General features: G+C 35.7%; 1 protein-coding gene across 1 annotated transcript in view; it reads left to right on the top strand.

Annotated features, from left to right (window-relative positions):
• Positions 1–22,085, top strand: part of LOC133526347 (uncharacterized) — a 391,651-nt gene that overhangs the window by 355,803 nt on the left and 13,763 nt on the right. The window contains exons 5-30 of the mRNA XM_061862915.1: positions 852–941; positions 1,543–1,707; positions 7,412–7,516; positions 9,688–9,753; positions 10,739–10,868; positions 11,370–11,547; positions 12,051–12,163; positions 12,285–12,421; positions 12,496–13,125; positions 13,202–13,396; positions 13,659–13,802; positions 14,115–14,279; positions 14,359–14,442; positions 14,523–14,673; positions 14,759–15,287; positions 15,371–15,672; positions 15,760–15,972; positions 16,079–16,169; positions 16,383–16,937; positions 17,023–17,149; positions 17,318–17,541; positions 17,857–18,068; positions 18,883–19,062; positions 19,149–19,272; positions 19,670–19,807; positions 20,460–20,603. Of these exons, the coding sequence (XP_061718899.1) occupies positions 852–941; positions 1,543–1,707; positions 7,412–7,516; positions 9,688–9,753; positions 10,739–10,868; positions 11,370–11,547; positions 12,051–12,163; positions 12,285–12,421; positions 12,496–13,125; positions 13,202–13,396; positions 13,659–13,802; positions 14,115–14,279; positions 14,359–14,442; positions 14,523–14,673; positions 14,759–15,287; positions 15,371–15,672; positions 15,760–15,972; positions 16,079–16,169; positions 16,383–16,937; positions 17,023–17,149; positions 17,318–17,541; positions 17,857–18,068; positions 18,883–19,062; positions 19,149–19,272; positions 19,670–19,807; positions 20,460–20,603 (5,192 nt within the window). The remainder of the gene's footprint in view (positions 1–851; positions 942–1,542; positions 1,708–7,411; positions 7,517–9,687; positions 9,754–10,738; positions 10,869–11,369; positions 11,548–12,050; positions 12,164–12,284; positions 12,422–12,495; positions 13,126–13,201; positions 13,397–13,658; positions 13,803–14,114; positions 14,280–14,358; positions 14,443–14,522; positions 14,674–14,758; positions 15,288–15,370; positions 15,673–15,759; positions 15,973–16,078; positions 16,170–16,382; positions 16,938–17,022; positions 17,150–17,317; positions 17,542–17,856; positions 18,069–18,882; positions 19,063–19,148; positions 19,273–19,669; positions 19,808–20,459; positions 20,604–22,085) is intronic.

The following is a 22,085-nucleotide window of genomic DNA, read 5'->3' as shown; positions in this document are numbered from 1 at the left end:
TTATGAGTCAAGGGGTTAGTAGTTGTTTTGTATTATTTTGCCTTCGGTGTAATAATTACGAACTGTAAACCATAGGTTAAACTGTTAACTACTAGCATTACCCACACCACCAAAAATGAATCCACAGACCTCTTTGATGATTTTGACGACGGCAGTAATATGCGCTGGATTGTTCATGCACAGATTTAAATTGTTCGACCGGGCCCGGCGTATATCCTTATGTACACACACTCAGAATTATATTCAAAATCTTTTAATGTTTAAATGAGTCCACATTTCACAATATTTTAATATAAGTCATTCGGTTTATGCTCCGAGAAAACTTTTACAATCAGACATTTTTTAACTGACAGTCCAGCCCGCCGTGATTGGTCGATTTAAACGCTTGTTCTTTCGCGCGACTGCGCAGTGCGAATTTGGGTGTTGCCATGCCATGACACAGGCAAAGGATTTCATAATTGAGAGCATGAATAATGCTTGCACAATAGTAGTTGCCGCGATATTCAGTTTGATAATTTCGATCTTTGTTAGGAAGCTATAGATAGGTAGCGTAATCTACCTAACAATTATGGGGCTAATCGTATATTGTCCACGTCTACATAATGAACCGCCGCTATGCATACAATGTTCTACTTGCGCATGATCTTCTGTTATGTAATGTCCAATTAACTTATTACACTATAATCCACATTGTCATTATTAAACTAACGCTGCGATTGTTAATTTAGTACGTAGTTATGTTGTGTCACGGTTATTAAACATATTGATATCTATATACAATTTATAAATTATATTGTGTCACTTAAAACTTTATGGGTACAAGAACTCATTTTGTTTTGTTTTTGTTTCAGAGCATCATTTCTATCCGTATGTGTCCGTCGTCGAGTGCCCTCAGATGAGAATCTCAACACCGACTATGCACCCATACAGAGGTATCCCAGGTAAGAATGGAAACACGTCATGAAGTAAATAGGAATACCGAAGTGTGGCGTTAATCTAACCTACATGATCCTAGAATTTATACTCAGATTGGATAGCATATATCATCTGGTAATGGTGGAAAAACAGCATTTTCTGGCATGGTTGTATATAACAATTGACGCTGTGCTTCTGAGCTACACATATCCATGCTGAACCCTCGATAAAATTTATTTCCATGGACCTTTTTGAATAATCAGAATATATTTAGTAAAACCGTCCCTTTTTGTCTGTCTGTTACTGGACCACCTCACTTTAGCAGAATATGTAAAGTAAGCACAAAAATTTGATGTGATAGATGTCGTAATTTACATGTCAAGAGGCCAAAGTAGCTCAAAATCTCTGCATGAGTACCCTGTCGCTAGCAACTTTAGTCCTTCTGTTTCTTAAAATTGTTGAAAAATATTTCTGCATCAGTGCTTACCCCGATTGGCCAAGAGAATGCTACAAAAACTAGGTTACGTTTTTAGTTTCAGATCAAAACTTTAGTGTTGCGATAAGGTTTTATGTACGCCCAATATTAGAAGCCTCCAGTTCCAATATCGTAGCAATTATTTGTTGAAGGTTCGGCCAACCTTCCCCCGCCCCACCGGAGCTATGTGCCCACGACGCCGACCTGGAGTGCTCGTACTTTCGCCGCCGCCCAAGATCCGTGTGCAGCCAACCTGACCCCAAACGGTACACGTGGATGCCTGAGGATGAAGACTTCACCCGGATGGAGTGGCCACAGTGAGTTAAATTCACAAGATGTTCCATAAATCAAGTTTGAAAGTATTTGAGCAAAACTATAGAGCATTTTATTTTATAACACAGACATACAGAACGCCTTTAAGATAAACACAATTTTCATCTGTTAATCAGATGTATGTAGAGAAAATTAAGTAAAATTCTTAGTTATGATACATAATAATAAGCATAGTTGCCACCGAAAACTTTCTTGGATGATGCTACCATACTCATAATATTCTTAACAAATATTATTTTGAAGAAATATATTCATGTTTCAAAACATTGACTTCTCATTTCCGTGAAAGGCCTAAAATCTTTTGAATTGAAACAATCCTTCGTTAAAATATCCCTGGTCCTTCATTTCCAGGCAAATACAAATAACTGTGAAGTGCTCCTGCGTCACCTTGAGAATTTGCATAACTGGGGTATAAAGAAACGTTCGTTAACTTGACAAACTCGCGCCCTCGGTGTTCGAATAATTTTCTCGAAGGCTTTTGCGTTTGTCGAAAAAACCTTTAGATATTTGTCGCCGTTTTTATAAAGTTTCGTCGATGTGATTACCAACTGTTAAGCCGAAGTTTGAATTTTTTTTGTATATACTGATGACCTAATCAGTTTTTTTTTCTCTGGATTAGCAGAGTCGAAAAATATAATTTTGATTCTTATAATTCTATAGTCATAGGCAATGATTTTATGGGTTGTAACCTTTAAGTACAAAATGGCAAAAGTTTATAATGCTCATATGCTCGATGTGTATCCTAAGGAAGTTCAAATTTTGCTATTAGTACTTTTAACTTCTTCTTGCTTCTTTTATAATATTTCAATGTTTCATAATTATCACCATTATTTATCATACTTTACATCTTGTTCCTGAGTCAACACGCTAACCGAATTGAGTCTAAGTGGTACTGTTTTATCACTGGAAAGTGACGACCACCGCATTCCACGCTGTGGGGTCGGTCGACCGCAGTGTGACCTAGAATCTTCGTCCTACATCCGACCTAACTTAACGCTTCAGCCAACTATACATCTCACCCTACACGCCCTACAATGTTGTCTGAGGTTATATTTTAACGAATAAGGCGTGCACGATCGTGATTAATATCTGCATAGCCAATATATCAGCCAATTCAGATAAATAGCCTACGCCTAACGTGCCTAATAAAATGCACGCTTTTCTATAATAAAATGTGGATATGAGTTCAGGTTGTACGTTGATATTAAATTTTAAGTGTACGTTGGTATTGAGTTTTCCATATGAAAGCTTCGTTATGATGGTTTGGCCTAAAGGCTATCGAAAATAATTAAGATTGGTCATTTGAGATCTTCTTTCATGGAGCGGTGTCATAATTTGTTTTCTTAGTTCTTGACACGGTAAAAGCCATCGTGGCACTGGTACAGTATTAACTTGAGCAGATTCTGTTTAGTAGTACCATAGCTAGATCGCCACTGACTCATATAAGGTGCTGCTAGCGAATCCCTTAAAAAAATACGCCCAACGCTGTAAGCCACTAAACCCTGGAAGCACTTTTTGTATTAGACTTTTGAGTTTAATAGAATTTGCCTTATCTAGTTACTGTCATTTACAACTACAACTCTAAATCACTCGTGAAATATATTTATCTAGCGGTGCGAGAATCAGCATAGTTTGGAAGTTGACCTCATCGAAAGTTGCTTAATTATCCTTTGTGGGCAAATATAAATTAAACCGTTCCGGAAAGTTTCGGGTAAAATCTAAACATTTTCCCACGCCTATCTACAAAAAACTTATGTATTAATGAATATGCTCATATTATATTTACTCGTATGTATAACAATTTATAAAAAATATAGTTCTTTATACTTCTACGTTAATCGCAATGGTTTTGCCATCTGATCTGACTTTTTCGACCCAAAAAGCCTGGTTAAGATTAGTTCAGTTATGCTACGGTTTGGACAATTCATCATTCATTTGCTGCAAAGCATAGAAACTTATAAACCTACAATGAGTTTATAAATATCACCCTTGAACTACTAGCTGCTTACAATTACACGTTACGTAACCTACGCTAATATGGATGGATAATAATGAATTATTTTATATTTTTCTCTCCGTATTTTAATATACCTACTACCTCTTAAAAACATAATAATGGAAATCAGTACCTTATTTAGGTTTCTTACGACTTTCACCTTCATTTGAAGTGCTTAAAATACTGCAGCTAATAACAGCTAACTAGCTAATATAAGCTAGGGGTTGGCTTATAATATATACTTTATTCCATGTATCTAAGTATCACTTTTGATCAAAGGCCTAGAACTTGTTCTGACTTTATGAAAACTGTACGTATTACGCCACGAGTTCGCTAAAAGTTTCGCTTATTAGTCTATAGGGGCATATCGACGAGTAACTCTCATCATTTGTTGCTAAAAGTCTGATATTTAATTTAAACTTAAAGTTCGTGCAATAAAAGCACTCTTGAAATTTAAATTTCAAATGACATCCTAACCTATGAAAAAGTTAATTATTTTTTGACATTTTAATGCACTCCTTTTCCTTTCCTTTTCGCGACTGCTCCATTAACCATCGTATTTTGTTTTATTAGAAAAATAGGTACGCCACCAGGTTACTGTCGTAAAAGGCACACTTACCACTAATTGCAAAAAAAAACTTCAAGTATAATATTGTAAGCGCTGTAGGGTAGACTAAATAAAATTGTAACTGATTATGATTGAGACAAGTCAAGAATTCCCAATAGTGAAGGATCATGTTATGATATAAACGTTTGGATGAGAGCGCCCACAGTGACTCTCCGTGCCGATTGGTTTTGAGATGCTCAGTTCGCAAAACTTCCTAATCTTCTCTTCAGTCATCTGCCTCATATGCCAACATGCTTTGAAAAAGTCCCGACCTATCAGTCTGTATCTTTAGGTATTTAAATAAAAGTAAACAAACAATTTGTACACTTTCGGGTAGTTATAACATGTATTGGTTAACCAACCAAATACAAAACCGCCTGGATCTGTCACTGAACGACCTGACCTTAACCTACATTATTTGATCATGTAATATTTTCATCTACTCTCAACTTAAGGAGCCGTTTGAGGGTAGATTTTGTTTACTTTTTTTTAAATACCTAAAGATACAGAGTATAATACCCAAACAGCCGTTGAAAATGAAAGCATGAACGTCCATACAGAAATAATGTAAGTGAAGATAAATGTCGGCCAATAGTGTTTCATAAATTATACCTTTGGCTGAGAGCGACACAAATAACTTCACAGGTGCGAATGGTGTCCAGTAAATTCACTACAATCCTCATAACCTTGGGTTGGCCCTCTCGTAAATAACTTTTTTACTGCCGACTCACCACAAAGTAAATTTAGAGGGTAATAGAATTAATTAACTGTTGTCATAAAGTTTTAACTCACGAGTGTATAAAGCCTACGATTTCAGATAAAGTATTATTCTACAATTAATTTTACCTGTATTTGTTTATTTTTATCAAGCTTACGTACTCATTTTGAGCTAGAATTTTCAGTGTAATTTATTCTAGTACGGAGTTTATCTGAAAGCTGAACAGCTTTTGGCGGTCTTCCAAACTGTGCAATATTTTCACAGGACCCTTATCAGGCCAGTGTTTTAAAATTTTTAAATTTAATTTAATAAATTTAAAAGATGTATAAAATTAACACTCTGACGTTTTGGACACATATTTATCAACAGAAACATCGGATTTACGGTAAAAATTATGAATTGAATATCATTGAATATGTAGGTATGTAGTTCTGTAAACGACCGCTCTTTAAATCGTCTATTTTACCTAAATAGAACTTCAAAATGTTTATTGTAGGTACACAAAATCATTTACAGAGGTTTTAAGATTAACCTAATCAAATACAATTGTCAAAATATAACCTAACTAACCAGGTTGTTGTGGCTCCTACACTATGCTCAGCCTGTCTCCTAATAACGATAATCACTTCTTCTAGACCTATTGTATACAGTCACATTTTGCACCGATTTTGTGCATTCCAGTTGCTCTTCGGAAAAGGGAATCATCTTAAAAACACGCATACCACAACATGAAATTTTAATGAGAGTGTGAATTTTGGTATTGGATTAGCGTGGGGACTTGGGTTTGAGATCCGGATATCCGATATAACCGGATATCTGTCAAATATAAGATCTGGATCCGACTACTCATAGGATCCGGATATTTCGGATATTATGGATCCGTTAAATGTGGTCATGGACCTATAGAAAAAACAATTCGAATTAAATTTATGAAGAATTTCATACAATTTTGTCATTTAAAATTAGTATTTACATTTATTTAATCAATTTAAATACTACAGCACATCAATTATGATAGGTAAATCACGTCACGCAATAACTCATAAAATAAATGCGAATGTTGCTCAATCTAAACAGTAGTACCTACCAGTAAAAGGTTTTAAAAGTAGCTATCGGGATACCTCCTGACTGATATACTGTTAATTGTCAACACATCCTTAACGACGAATATGAACATCCAACAAAAATTATATTTTAACATAACGGTAATAAATATTTCATGATTTTCCTTATTTTCGTGAAGCTTAAACCATTGTTTCACATCTGTCTTGCCACCCTTTTGCCTCTCAATTCTTTCAATTTTGTGTTTGGCGTTAAGAGACATGAGACTTTATGCATCTAAAATGTTGACATACTGTGAGGTATTCATTAGATATGACGTTTTGCCTATAAATCTGAACTTAAGACTTTATGCCTAAAGTAATCAACAAGTTGAGTATAATTACGTCAAAATACAACAACGTTTTTAACTATCCAAAATAGAAAGTAAAAAGGCCATACCCAATATAAAAGGTCTGGTATATCTAGCCCACATAGTTCGTGAAATAATGGCAAACAAAAGTGCCAATTTTGTGTTGGCTTTCCTGGAAAATTCACATTTTCACATCCGATCATATAAAACTCACGGCGAATATTATTATTGTTTCCAGTAATTATTATCAGGGTTTCACTCAGTCGCCTTTGTGTCGTCTACTTAGAATGCCATTACAGTGGTTGTGAGCGTCGTTATCACTGATTTTGTTTATATGTGTATTTATCATGTCGGTTCCCCTTCTTCTGTTAAAGGGAAAATAACACGCACTACTGACTAACTCAGTGAGTAATATTGATATGATTTAGATCAACTTTGGTCATTATTTGCTGTAATTAACAGGATTTCTATTACTTTTTTACTACTCATATAGCAGTCATGCGTCGATGATATCATATGGTCATGAAAGTTGAGGTGGGAGTCAAGGACTTCGCCTAGTGTGACACGCCTTATGTGATTTTATCAAACCGATATATGAAAGATTAATACATATTTGACAAATTTGTCATTTAAGAAGTAAATGTAACTTAATCCATTTACATATGATTTTGTGAGTAAAACTTAGTCCTTTTTTGGCCGAACCCTTATAGAACGTAACCTTTTTTATACGGGTCCGTTTTATCCGAATTATCCGGATCCGTAAAATTTTAATATCCGAAATATATGGATCCGAAAAATTGGCGGATATTGCAAACCCTAGTGGGGACTTACGAACACTCAATGTGATAAGAGGCTCGTGCCCAACTATGGGAAGTACATATATAGGCTAGTAGGTAATGTCTTTTAATTTGTATTATTGCAGGGCAGTTTTAAATAAAAATATTTAAACATTTCAGATCGGTAATAGAAGATAACGCGGGTTGGCCGCAGAACTACAATGTGGACCAAATCGCGTCAGTCACAAGAGGGGGCTCGTTGCCGAGGCCTCCTTCAATAATACCGTAAGTACCAATAAATGTAAAATATTTAAGGCCCTAAGTACTTCAAGCACCAGAATATCATATACCCGATAAACGATAGTTAAATCATCCAGTTATATACACAAAGATACAGGTAAGTAGGTAGTTACTAACAGGTTATTAGCAACAACACACATATGTAGGTACTGGTACTATAGTCATATACCTAAATTGTTTAAAAAAGTTTGGAGGAAAGTTATTTACACTACCCTATTTTCATCAATTATCTACTTTTAAGCCCTTGTTTTTTCTTTTTTTACTTTTATGTACCTCATAAATTACCATTGTTAATCACTTTTTTACTGTAACTTTATCATTGCAACTTGTATTTCCGGTGTAAGGGCCTGGAGATTTGTAATTAAATACAGGTCTAACCTAGTTCAGACTCCTTCACAAAGGTAAAAATAAAATTTAAGTTTATTTTGTAAAATTATCCTTTGTGAGGAAAAATAAAAACATATAATTATAATTTTATAAAGAAGAGGAGAGATGAAGGTGATATATTATTGACTGGTTCCATATAATTGTTTATCCTGTGAATTTTAACTAAAATCAACAGTCGTCTGTGGCTTTATGTATGTATGTATGTACACTCCCGAAAGTATAGAAACAAGCTTATATGTTAATAGAAAAGTGTAAATTTTTAAGCGATGTATTAGTATACATCGCTAATAAGTAGTCTTATTAGAGGCAAAATGGTAAATATAAGTAGAACATTTTAAAAGTAAATTACTCAAGTTGTGGCTATGATATTTGCCAGTTCAACATTTTTCAAAGCAATTAAAACGGTATAATTATTTTACTTTTTCCTATTTATTTTAATGTTTTTGACAATATTTTAGAATGTTTTGATATTTAGCGAGTATTTTAACCTTTTGTGGTTGCTTATGTAAATTTAGGTTACAATTATAAAACAAAGACAGAAACATGAGATATTAAAAAAACAACCTTGTTTCCATATTTTTGGCCTTGGGTGTATGTCACTTTATTGCACATAAATAGGTTAACATAAAACAGAAAAAAATGTTATGTACAGTCAGCGTCAAATACTTTGTAGCAGTCAAAGTGGCCAAATAGTTCGGTACACCATACTAAATATATGGTGTACCGAACTATTTGGCCACTTTGGTTGCTACAAAGTATTTGACGCTGACTGTACAAAGGCGAAATTATCCCTAAAAGGGATCTCTTCCATCCAACCTTTGAGAAAATGCGAAATGTGGTTGCTTTAAACGGTGACACCCTCATTATGCAGTTATGTGACCTGCAAACACGCGTGCCTACTTACAGTACATGAATATTTCAAGTTCTATGCTATATATGTCGTCTAGGTCATAACAACCTCTGCTCCCAAAGTTACTCGTGTCAGACAGATCCCTAAAGGTCACGACTCATCAGTATCACGTTAAACAAACGATAAAAAACAAATTCAGGTACAATTTTATTATGTTTATTGTGTTCCAAGCAAAATTAAATCCCCTACAAAGCACCCAAAAAGAATAACAAGCGTATTCAAAAAGTGGACCAATTAGGCTTCAATTCATATTTTTCTGAGCTAAGAACAATAAAACCCTTTTAACCTTTTTCCATTTAAATATACATTGCGTACAATGCTTGTCTTTCTATTTAACATACTGGTTAAGCTCTTTAAGGATAAGACAGCTAAAATCCCAATGCTAATGTTTTCTCCGATAAACATATTGGGATTTTTCAGATCGCTCTTGTTTTATTGCGAATATTTCGTATTATCGTTTGCTGAGTCAGTGCACAATTTTACGCAAGAGCTAAAAGCAATTATCTAAAGCAAGTTTTCATAAAAAAAATAAAGCAGGGTTTGGAGAACTGGTGAAGAATTGGAAGGAAGGAATTGGAGGATTGAATTTCGTTTATTGAAAAGTCTTATTGTGGAATATTGCGTTTAGGACTGAACGATTGTGATTAATATAAACCTTAAATCTATGCTACTCCTCGAAATGTATCTATCTAAAGAGATCACAGGTAAGAACAGTCGTTGTTTTCCAACGGATTACAGATAAATAAGGCTGACTGCTTGCAACCCAGCTACTTCATGAAACGTTTCAGTGAATTCGATTACGTTCGAAGAAAGGAAACTTCTCCTGTAAAATTACAAAGATGTTTGTTTTTAATTTCAGCTGTCCCGCCCACACTCCGATACCCCCACCGCCTCCGCCGCCACCTCTTACAATACCCCCTCACAGGTAACGTCCCTATACTATATCACAGGTGAGCGTTCACTTTAAACACAGCAGTATACACGTTACCTTTATATCCTGAAAGACTGCGCTCACAGCTCATATTTATGCTGGTTAAAGCCAAAGCGCATGTGGGCATGGTGAACGATAAGCATAACAACGTTACCATACTGCCGGGATATTATGCGCATAATGAATTTCATATCGAAGGTATACAATAACAACATGTTGCACAAACATTATAGTTTGTGGTGCAGCAAGAAGCACGGCGTGAAAATATTGAACTATTAAGTAAATAAATATGATGCTAAACGAATAAGAATGGGCAGGTATATGTACCTAGGTATAGTTAAATAAATGTTATATGAGCCAAGAACAAAAAAATATTACTCCAAAACTATTAGATATAAATTATTCTCCTACATTCAAATGGGTTCTTGCTGATAACATCGGTTTTAAAATTGTCCATCATTTCTGTAGATACAACAGTTTATACCAGAGATCGCAGATTTAGTAGCTCTACAGCTACGTTTTAACCTCTCTTCCTCTTAATCTTGCAGATTAGATATTTTCCATCTATCTACCTCCCATAACATTACAATATCGAATTAAAAAGGCCCTTTCATATTTAGGAGAAGTATACAGAATTTGCTAAACCAACACAGTAAGCAATACGAAAGTTGATGAGTGGGCTTTTTTTAATATTGGACATTATTACACAAATTGACCAAGCCCTAAAGTAAGCTCAAGAAAGCTTGTGTTGTGGATACTCACACAACGATAAATATAATAAATAAATACCTAAATACATAGAAAACACCCATGACTCAGGAATAAATATCCTTGCTCATCACACGAATAAATGCTTACCGGGATTCGAACCCAGGACCATCGGCCTCATAGGCAGGGTCACCACCCACTACCCCACTAGGCCAGACCGGTCCTTTAATAGGCTTGGAAACGTAATCCACAAAAAAACGTACATTTTCAGGGCTAAACACGTATCGTTTGCTCGCTCGCACACGCTGACCACGTTCGACGACTCCGTTATGCCAGCCGCGGTTAGCAGCAATAGGTTCAGAAGAGACTGCGAACGGCTCATCGACGGACGTGTTATTAAGGTAAGTTCTGCCAAGTCTATCTCAAAAAATAAGTCTTCAAACGAGAATGTGGATGATCTTAAAAACGCTTCTCCATGCCAGATACATAAAATCCTCTGCCGTCCTGATTATAAGGAGAGCAACTTGACGTTTAGTGCCATACTTTAATCCAAAATTTGTGGCTTGAAACGTTTGCTACACTCCACTTGAAACTTATAAATGAAACATCAAAGCAGTAAGCCCCATATGAGTCACTTATGAGTTGCTTAAGAGTTGTAAGGGCTTTTTGTGATAAGCTCCTACCAAATCTTTCCTATGTTAGCGTTTATCTTTGTTACATCCTCATTTACTGTTTCGGAGCTAACAAAGTCTGTTACAATATTATTAATGTAATCTAAGTTTGAACAGCATTTCTTCGTATTGCACTGACATTCTTCTAAATAGAAGTCACTCCAAATAAAAACCTATGCTATGATTACTCTTGATGTTAATATTTTAAAATTATGATCTTTTGTTTTTCAGCCTGAACCAAAGCCGTACTCCACCCTGCCAATCATGTTCCAACCGTTCACGCCGTACCCTCAATACGTCACACAGCCGCCGGCGCCGATGCACTACCCTCCAATCACGCCGCTACAGCAGCACGCGCCCACAGTGCCCATACAAACGCAGACCGAACAGCCGAAAGTCGTCGTGCTTGGTAAAGTTTATAGGACAAGTAAGGATTTTAGAGGAATTTGTGCATGCTGACAATTTTATTGACAGCTTCTGGCACTTTCTGGATTCTAGGTATTTCGCTGCTAAGGTAAGGTACCTCACTTGCTCGTATTTGTTCAAGTACTAGTATTATATATTTTGGCATAAAATGTAAATATAGCTGCAAATAATATTTTGCACAATACGATCGAGCGAGCTCGGCCTTATACAGTAGTGATTGGGTATATGTAAAGTACTTTTTTCCAGTTGCTTCTTATTTTAATCATAATCAATAGTACTATTCTAACGTAATTATAAGCATTGCCTTCATTAGGTTAGACTTTCTACAACATTTTGATAAGACAAAACAACATAAGTATACACTTTTGACGAACCGATGACGCCATTGCACCCCAGCATAAACATAATTATATTTTGAATTACACTTGTATGGTTTTAGTTCGATTTTATCAATGAATCGATTGTAATTTTGGTTATTTTCTTTAGATTCAATAAAGAAGGGGGTTATGAGGACACAAGCGACGCAGACTGAAGTGTGTTTGGGAAGGAAACCACTACCACCGAATTACTTGTCGCTTAGTCCTAGGACCATTAAAAGGGTAAATAAAAGTGCCATTTACAATAAAATGGTTATTTGTTTATTTTACATTTAAATAAAATACTAATATAATTAATAAGACTTTTTAAAGTTTTGTCTATAAAATCACTCCTTGATTTTAGGTGAAAATGGTAGCTGCAGGTGTACAAACGAATGGAATCACTGTTGGGCCTCGAAGATTAACGAAATCTTTTTCCGAAGTTGGTGGAGACCGTTTGGCTGGAGATGCCCAAAATGATATCACTGCGTCTGTTGAGAGGTATTACTTGTCTTAAGCTACAGTTCATTTAACATCATAAAAGAGTCATTTAACAAGTATTTGTTGTATTTTAGTTTTATTGGTATTGATCATGAAAAACTTCATCGAACACAGTCAGAGGAACCTCCAAGATCACCCCGATCACCCACTTCAATGATTCCACCATCACCACACATACAAAGAGGTGATTCTGAAGACACCACTTCTTCTCCCTTGAAATCAGTTGCATCGTCACAAATAGACAGGTCTTCCGAATTAAGCGCACTGCAACGGCAAGCTCAAGAATATTTTCAGCAAAACTTTCAATTCATCCATGAAAGTGATAGGGACGACACGATAGACGATGACATAGAAACTATAGAGAAAAGTATGGCGCTAAATAGAAGAAACTTAGAATATCTTCAGCAAGAAATTGCTAAGCAAGCTAAAGGAGAGAGATCATTAAGATCAATTTTGTCTAAAAGCACTAGTGATACTTCTCAAAAAACAATCTCTCATCCATTTTCAAAAACTTCTACATTCCAATCGGAACCTTCTACCGAAACGTCCGTAACGACGACTGATGATAGTGAGAAAAATGAAAAAGAAATTATTATCGATTTTGAACCGAGGCCAGATGATGAAGCAATACCGTTTACAACTCTTCGTAGAAATAGACGTCTTCTCCAGAAAACTTTATCTGAGGGTGAAATTTTATTAGATGTGTGAGTATCGTAGGGTTAATTATACTGAACAATAACATTTTAAGTATACCAAGTATTAATTACTATTTTTGTTCAGGCGGAAGACTGAAATTTACACCAATGGAGATGGTGTCAAGGATGCACCTCTTATTATGTCTACCAGTCAGGAAAATATGACTCGAGAAGACCGTGAACGAGAGGCGCTTTACTTGCAATATATTGGTGAAAATTACGTTCAAACGCCAATAAAAGATGAAGGTATCTTCGGATTTGAACCCGACGGATCTTTCAGGTAAATATTTTAGAAAAATACTCAAGCCTTGTTGATAGGCCTTTAGAGCTAGAGCACTTAGACAATTTCCATGCACATAACACTATCGTTAGACCTACACCTACACTGTAACGAATATTGCTTTGCTAATAAAATTATTAAAATACATAGGTACATATAGAACCATTGATGCAATTTCTTCAACTGCTGCTAGTTCTTTCTTGTGTTTGAAATTGGTATGTTGGGCTTTCATTCATACACATGCATTTAATTTTCTTCATAGTTCTTCGGACGGAAATGCACCATACGAAGATTTTCATGAAAAATACATTAGTTACAAGCATGATTCTTTTAGAATTCGAAGCGTAAGTTTTGAAGAGCAAATTGAAACTGTTGATGTAAAAAAGGATGAAATTCCTGCAATCAGGTATGCGCACATTCTAGCAATGAGGCAATAGATTGATGCCTGTTTATATTGCTGCTTGCTAAATTTAATATATATTTATTTCTTACTTTCACGATACGTTAACATTTTGCATGTTAACGTATCTTTCCTAAAATCCCCTTCTCTTAACACCTACCTCCATCAGCCCCATTGACAAAACTAAAAGTTAAATATCAGTAAAATCATAAAATATTTTCAAAGTGAACTTAATATCTAAGAGTATTAATGTTGTTTGCTAAATTGACATCCTGATGAATCACTAAATCAAAGGCAACTCTACTATTAAATTTTCAGCACCGCTAAATCAAGTCCGGGTTCTCCAGAGCCAGTGAGCCTCGACATTGACATTGACCATAAAACAAAAAGATCAGTTGTTTCAATAACTGCAACCACTCTCACTCCTTTGGACAAGATATCTCCATGTGCATCGAATGAGTCATTGACTGTTGATCCCAGCAGGTAATATAGAACTCAAATGAACTAAAATACTGCCTTTATTCATTATTCGAGCAACCACTAAAAATGTTCTTTTTTCAAGGGATCATTCGGACGGCATGTGGAATGAGTCTCAAACAACTGTTTTACAAGTTGATTCGGGAACTGAAAATGGAACTGTTATTAGGTAGGTCGTGTAATGTTTAGTTCTTAATAAATGTCACTCATTAATGTTGATTGAATGGTGTCATCCTTTTATAATTACAGTTCATCGGACCTAAGCTCGTTAGCAGCGTCACCAGGAGCTTTAGCGTTACTTACTCCTACATCTAGAAGAAAACAGTTATTACTGTTACAACACCAGCAAAGGTCATCATTAGATACCGATGTATTAGATGAAGAGTTTGATGCTTCGCAGGTAAAGTCAATAACAAGTAACATATTCGTGCAGTTATTTATGAATATAAATAAAATGATGATAATTTATTCAAAACAATTTTCAGAGCCAATCTCCAACATCGCCTAGAAACAAATTAGATACGTCCAGTTCAAGTTCCCAAGCCAGAATTTCACTTTCACCGCCAGCCGTTGTTCCTAATGTAACATTACCAATAACAAAACAACCTATGATATCAAAGACTATTTCATCCATTACACATTCAAAAGCTAATCATACGCCGGCTATTGCAATCACTCATCCTAGTTTAGACTTAGCGGATGTTCCATTTAAAAGAACTCCTAGTTTTATTAATAAGAAGAGAGAAAGAGCACTGAGCCCGTCAAGGAGAAGAGATTTACAGACTACAGCTAAACCAACAGAACACAAGCCAAATGTACCACCATTAATAACAGAGTCGCCGTCAGAAACAGCGACGCTTTCAAAAGCTTGTAGTAGTGAAACTAACTTAGCAAGAACTGATTCTGGTAAAACGAATACTACTGATGTTTCTGAAAGCACTACTACTACTGAGGACTATGTTACTGCTAATTCTGATAGTTCTAAGAAAAGTACCAGTAAAAACCAAAATCAATGTAAGTACTTCTAAAATAAAACTAACTTTCGTGAGGTTTTTAATCACTTTAAAGTCAATATTATAATTACATTTGTGTTTTAGATCCTGAAAATAACAAGACACAAGAAGGTTCATCTTTTGAAAGTGCGTCCAGTTTATATTCAACCACACGTAACGATAACGTGACAGAAGACTTAATTGTGCCAAGTTTTTCTCCACCTTTAGAAATCAATGATGATTTTATAGTACCTAATCTAACCTCCCCTCCATTACCGTTGCCTGAGAGATTGCCAAAGAGGACGGTAGAAAAAATTGAGGTTAAAGCAGATATAACTCCAAGAACTGAACTAATTAGGAGAGATAAGACTGATAAACATAAATTTAGTGATGAAGTCCCTAAACCTGTAAGTTAATTTAAAATAATAATAGATTTGAAATAGAATGTACTTATTTAAAATCGAAATGATACACTAACTATGTTATTATTTTAGAGTATGACACGTGACGCAGTTAGCGGTAAAAGTAGTTCTAGTGGAAGTTACAGTTTAGGTGGTTCAAATCCTAACATGGCCGAAGACGTGGGAGACAAAACACCAACAAATAAAACAACAAAGCTGCCAGATAAAATAGAACCTTCACAAAAAACAAAAGAGGACAAAGTAACAAGTCCTATGAGTAATGTTCAACGAGCACCGAAAATGATGGTAAGTACCCAAAGGTACATCATTTGGGCGGTAGGTTTATATTTAGACCTCATACGTTAGATTTATTATTAATGTTTTGAATATAATGCCCTGGTTTATGTTTCAGGGATCGCTGTCTGATGACGAAAGAAGTGTGCATTATTCATCATCTGGCTATTACGAAAGCCCTGTTGATGATGATGACGACGGTGGACTAAGTATGCTTGCACAATACTCGTATAATGAGAAGTATATACTTGTACATTATAGTATTTTTCATATACCTGGGGTACGGTGACCGTTGTATCTCCATACAATTTATAATCTTAAAATGCAAAATATGTATTGAGATGACAGCTGTTACCGTGCACAAGCTATGTGAAAAATACTATAGTATAATTTTACTTACCTTCATATATTTTCGTTTTCAGCCTATAAACACTCACAAAAATATAGATCCTCACAAAGGCAAAAAACTTGGTTGCTGGATGAAAAACGGAGGAAAAAGAAGGCTTTTACTTTGGAATTCTCAAAGTCTTATGATGATTCAGTTTCAACGTCACAGGATGATTGGAGTAAGAAGCCAACAGACCCTGATAGTATAAGCCAACGGTCTGAACGAAGTGCATTAAAAGGTGCGAATTTAAAATCTCCAGAAGAGAAACCCACAGAAGTTAGAAAAAAGAAAACTCATTTTGCAGACAAAACAAAAAGCATCCAGTCATCACCTAGAGAAGCAGTTGACGTTGAAAAAGCAATAAAAGAAAAGATGAAAAAAGATAAAGAATCTGAACCTAAACGATTGGAGAGAGAAAGGTACGTTAAAAGGACAAAGCTAAAAGCTAAGAGTCCTACTCAGAGTAAGCCGGTTGACGGGAATCATAGACCACAAATTTACGACAGAAGGGATAGTGTGGGACCAAACATGAAATTACATTTAAATATCCCTACCTCAGATGACTCTAGTGAACAATATCGAAAAGATGGTATGTACCCAAATTGTGGATGTATTTTCATTTAATTATAAGAGATGAATATAAACCTGTTTTTTCTTTATCAATCATATTTCAGGGCCAAGTAACGGGAATATATCTCCAAGAAAACATAGACGTTTACGGGATAGTCCAAGGAGAAAAACTACGCAAAAAACAAACTTAGTTAGTTCTCCAACATCAGCAAACGCTCATACAAGTTACAGGTAATTTTAAGGTTTATCATATAATATACTAGTTTACTTATTAAATACTTGTTATCTTTCACATTTTACAAAAACTTATATATTATTATATAGGGATAAATTCTTTTTAATTTTATGTTTATATGATATGAAATATATTTACAGTTTTTTACACTTTATTTTTTATAGTTGCCGTCCAAGAAGAAAAAGTGCTTCTAATGAAAGTATATCACTACCTGGAAGTCTACCTAGAAGAAAACAGTCTATTCCTATTGCCACTGGTCTCAGTTCATTAGAAGCAGAAGACATTGAAACGACTAAGGTTCTTACCAGTGCTGGATCTAGATTGACTCCATTACGCTACGTCAAAAGTCCGACATCATCACCACGTCATCATCGTAAGCAGGACAAAGGTAAAGTTTGCGTTACTTAAACTGATAGCAAATTATTCCCTCGAAACCTTTAAATTATATGAATTGGCACTGTATTATTTTTCTTAGGGGCTTACTTAGTACGACGCAGACGTTCAACATGGCGTTGATAACCGCAAAAGATAGTAAAATATGCGTTTACAATATTACATGATACGCCGCCAGACGAATCAACCGTGTCGTACTAAACTCGCTAAAACCTTAAATGCATTTTACCGCCGCGCGTCTCAAGCCTACCCCTTCAACCTTACTTTCAAAATTCAAAACAACTTCGCGATTCAATAAGGTTTTCTTTAGAAGGGAAATTCGCTAAAGCAGCATCTGCAGAATCCCTCCGCTCGGTGTCTCCTGGGTCAGACTCTGTGTTTTATTCAGAGCAAACGGAGCACAGTTTCGCTGGTGCCGATGGGGAAGCGAAAGCGCATTGTTTACACTGCGGGAAGGAGGTTCACATTGTGACGGCGGCCCATGAGCATGACAGTTTGGCTTCAAGGACTTCGCATACAGACGTGAGTTACTTCAGAAAATGGTCTTTAGTTTTTATGAACGATGAGTCCTGTACAGTTAACATCAGGTAGATAGTGTCGTCCAAAGTAGCCAAATATATAGGAATATGGATATTTCTGTGGTAAAATAAGGTATATAGTACCTGGGCGACTATTTATTGTAATATGGTGGTGTATAGGTGATAATCTTAACTACATTTTTTTACTAAATTAAACTTGTCTAAAACAATAAAAATTTTAAAAAAAATATATGAACTTGAACTATAAAAAAAACAAAAGTTAGTCACTTGGCGAGATTCGAACCCGTAACGCTCGTTTCTAGCCGTCCGCGTCTTAACCCGCTGGGCCAGACGGACAGTGGCCGGCAACACGAAATTAGCGATCATATTCTGCGTCGAAAGAAAAACGCATGAAAACTCGAAAACACGCCTTTTCCCAAACATAACACTAATCTAGATCGATGGTATACCCCCAAAAACCCCCATATACCACATTTTAGCGAAATCGTTAGAGCCGTTTTCGAGATCACAGAAATATATATAATTATATATATACTAGAATTGCTCATTTAAAGGTATAAGATTTAATGCTGATGCTCAATGGTACACATTGAGTAACATTTTAAGCGGTAGATTATATTATAACCCCGCATGTAGTTAGTTAAACCTTACCCATTTATCTAGTGATATTATAGTAAAAATTGCATGGGTTACGGATGCTAGTTAAATTTAAAAATTCTATAAGTTAGTTTTACAGGAAGTGGTATTTTATTCCCTTTTAACTTAAAGCAGTAATATATAGTAGGTTCATCTTACAGGAATCATACGCAGATGCGACACCAGACATAGTCCCCGCGCCTGCTGGCTTTGCTGACTCCCCAAACTGTACGTCTTCAAAAAAAGGAAATGGTGCTAGATTATATAAAAAGCTAGAAAAGAGATATCGTTCTGAAGACAAATCACGGCAACATAGGCATAGACAAGATGTTCGAGCAAAGGTTATGCTTTTTTAAACGATGTGTATATAATTTATGGTTTTTTTTTTGGGGACAATATCCTAATATCACATTTCTAAATTTTACAGTCTGAAGAAAGAGGTAAAGAAGAGTATGCCGCCAATGAAAAACCCCAGGACACACGTATTGCAAGATCTGCCGGAAACAGTTTGGATAAACTAGCTGGCTCCAGCGGTAGCGTCGATCCTGATGGTAAGACAAATCACCGGTTGATAAAAAAAAATTAGCAAAACTGTCACTGCACATTCATATTTCGTTGTCGGGGCAAGCAAATAAACAGTGATCTATCAATCCGTATACTAAATATGTACTGAGTGAGTAACGAGTTCTTGTTGTAAATAGGTTTTGCTATAGAATTTATTATGGTTGTCTAATGGCAACAAAATAGTTAAAGAATTGTTTTTCGAGTAAAAGCTATTCCTAAATATAAATCTGGTTTCTGTATAAAAAATCCCTACTCTCTAATAATTTTTGTGATGTCATTTGTAACTTTTAGATACTTTGCTACTGTTGTTTCAATAGGCGTTTGTTTTACTTTTTTGGTCTTATCAGACTTTGAAAAACTCTTGATAATTTTTCTTTTCAACAGAACACGAAGAGTGTTCAGTAAGTTCGGAAGGAGCCGACGGGAGTCGCAATGAGAGAGGCGTCTATGCAGCTCCTTGGTGGTGTGGTAACTGGATCCTGCTCTCTGAATGTGACGACAGTTGGACGAGGATACCGCCAGGTATGCCTACGGATGCTGGATTTTTTGGATAGATGAAATTTGGTTATGCCCTATAGTATATTTCAAACTGGAAGGGTACGTTGACTAGTGTCATCTCCATACAATTTATAACCTAAAAACGCCAAATATCGCAAAATTGTATGGAATTTACATCTATCAGCGTACCCATCAAGTTTGAAAAATACTATAACTCTAACAGAAAAACAAACTCTATCTCGCTCACTTCTGCAATTATAAACTTTAGATTTAACCGTTTAACTATCATTTGTCACGTCTAACAATGTCACATGGCCAGTATGTGACATTGTTAGATATATAGTACAATTTAGCAAATAAGAAAACTGGGTTAATTTGACAGCGTAGGCCATGCCATATCACTTTTAGACGTTCTTTGTACGACAACTCACAGGTATCTGTGCTTTCGAAAGGTTCCTTCAAAGGATTAGCCAAGCATAACGGTTACTCTGACAGTGCTTACTGAGTATTGTTGTAGGTACTTAAAGAAACCGAAATCTTATGATGACTTTAGGCGATTATAACTTTGAATGGATTTATAATTAGAAAGATCATATTATGAAGGTATTCTAATTGTTCGTAGATGCTTGTTGAAATAATGTTAATCATCAATCATGAGTGCTCCCCATTTTTTCAGACCTAATAGACACCGATATGAGTCCCGAAGACCCCACGGAGTCAGAAACGGAGTTCAACAAGCGCTACGTGGCCTTGACGCATCGGCTGGTCCATCGGCGGGCGTGCATCGAGCTCAACAGGCGGCAGTCTGATAACACGTTTGGTAAGTGAAATATCTTATCATGGCAACATTTGAATATTCTGATCAAGTAACGCACGTCTAGAGTCAGGAATTAGGTAGTGAGTTAGACAAGGATAACATACCGTAAGAAAATCAAAAACACTTGGTATAGATGGTGAGGACCATTCATTCGCGAGCGACCCCCAAGTCCGAGTTCAGTCTTGTTTTCGAAGAGGTTGTTTTGTAAAATAAATTGTATGTTAGGTTGTTTTTATTGATTAAATGTTTTTTAAGTCTTACTTTGACAATGAAATAGCAATTACCATCAATTATCAATTGGTTTTATAATGGTAGTCATTTTTAACAAGGAACTGTCACTCTTCGAGAGTTTGATTAGGTCTGGTCCAATGTATAAACATTACACTAATTTCATTATTTTATTTAAATTGCTTAACGCTGATTCCAACGATATATGATTTAATATGTACTTTCATACATATGTAGATAATCTAAAATCGTCGATTTTGTAAAATCCTCTTAATCCGCGCTGACCACCTATCTCCACTTGACTGCTTTTGCGCAAATCGCTGTGCAACTTGACTACTTTTCGCGTCTTCGCTAGCGCCACTTGAATGGTTAATATCGTCAGTGGTAAATTTTCAAGAACCTAAGGAGGATGTATGCAATAAAATGCTAACGTATAATATGCAAGAAGTCTCAGATGTGTTTTAGTCCCACTGTAGTAAAAATAAGCGTGAACAAGCAGTGTTGGAAAGCGTATGTATATACGAGTATGACTCAATGTGCAACGATTTAGTGAAATGATCGTAATTTTTCTTACGCCGGATTAGCGCACCCATAAATATTACGTGCATTGGCAAATGGTCACAATATTAGAATAACATAACCTAACCTAACATATTGTAACGTGCAAATTGTGCAGGCAATAAAACTTATGCAATTAACGATTTGTATCTTTTCTTGTTATTACTTCATTTGCGTATTTTTCATATTCAACCAAATCGACTAACTAGGCTTAGTTATATTTTATGTGTAATCATTTTGATACTGATTTACCTAGTAGTACGTAATTGAATATCTTCCTTGTTGAATTTTAGATCTTTATTTTATTGGTGATTTAAAATAGGAGACATATGTCGTAATAATAGTGCGATGTATGTAATCGAATTTAAACTGTCATTAGCCTACTCCAATCCCTAGGCAAACTCTACGAGCGGCTCATCCTTTCCCGCCTCTAACAACACCTAACAGACCAGAAGGTAATCATCCATGAGCGATTTGGGTTCAGGGCTGATCACTCTTGTGCGAATCAAATTCACCGACTTGTGGAACATGTTTTATTCTGGATGACCGACTGGGGCCGCACCATTTCAACTGGTGCCATATTCTTTAATATTAGCAAAGCGTTTGACAAGGTATGGCACCAAGGTTTAATTTTCAAACTCCATAAAGTAGGCCTTAACAACAGGCTAATAAAACTTTTAGAAAACTTCCTCTTAGATA

Source organism: Cydia pomonella, chromosome 16 (assembly GCF_033807575.1).
Source record: "Cydia pomonella isolate Wapato2018A chromosome 16, ilCydPomo1, whole genome shotgun sequence".
Lineage (NCBI taxonomy): Eukaryota > Metazoa > Arthropoda > Insecta > Lepidoptera > Tortricidae > Cydia > Cydia pomonella.
The sequence above is the reverse complement of the archived record's forward strand: the minus strand, read 5'-3'. Positions and strand labels throughout refer to the sequence as shown.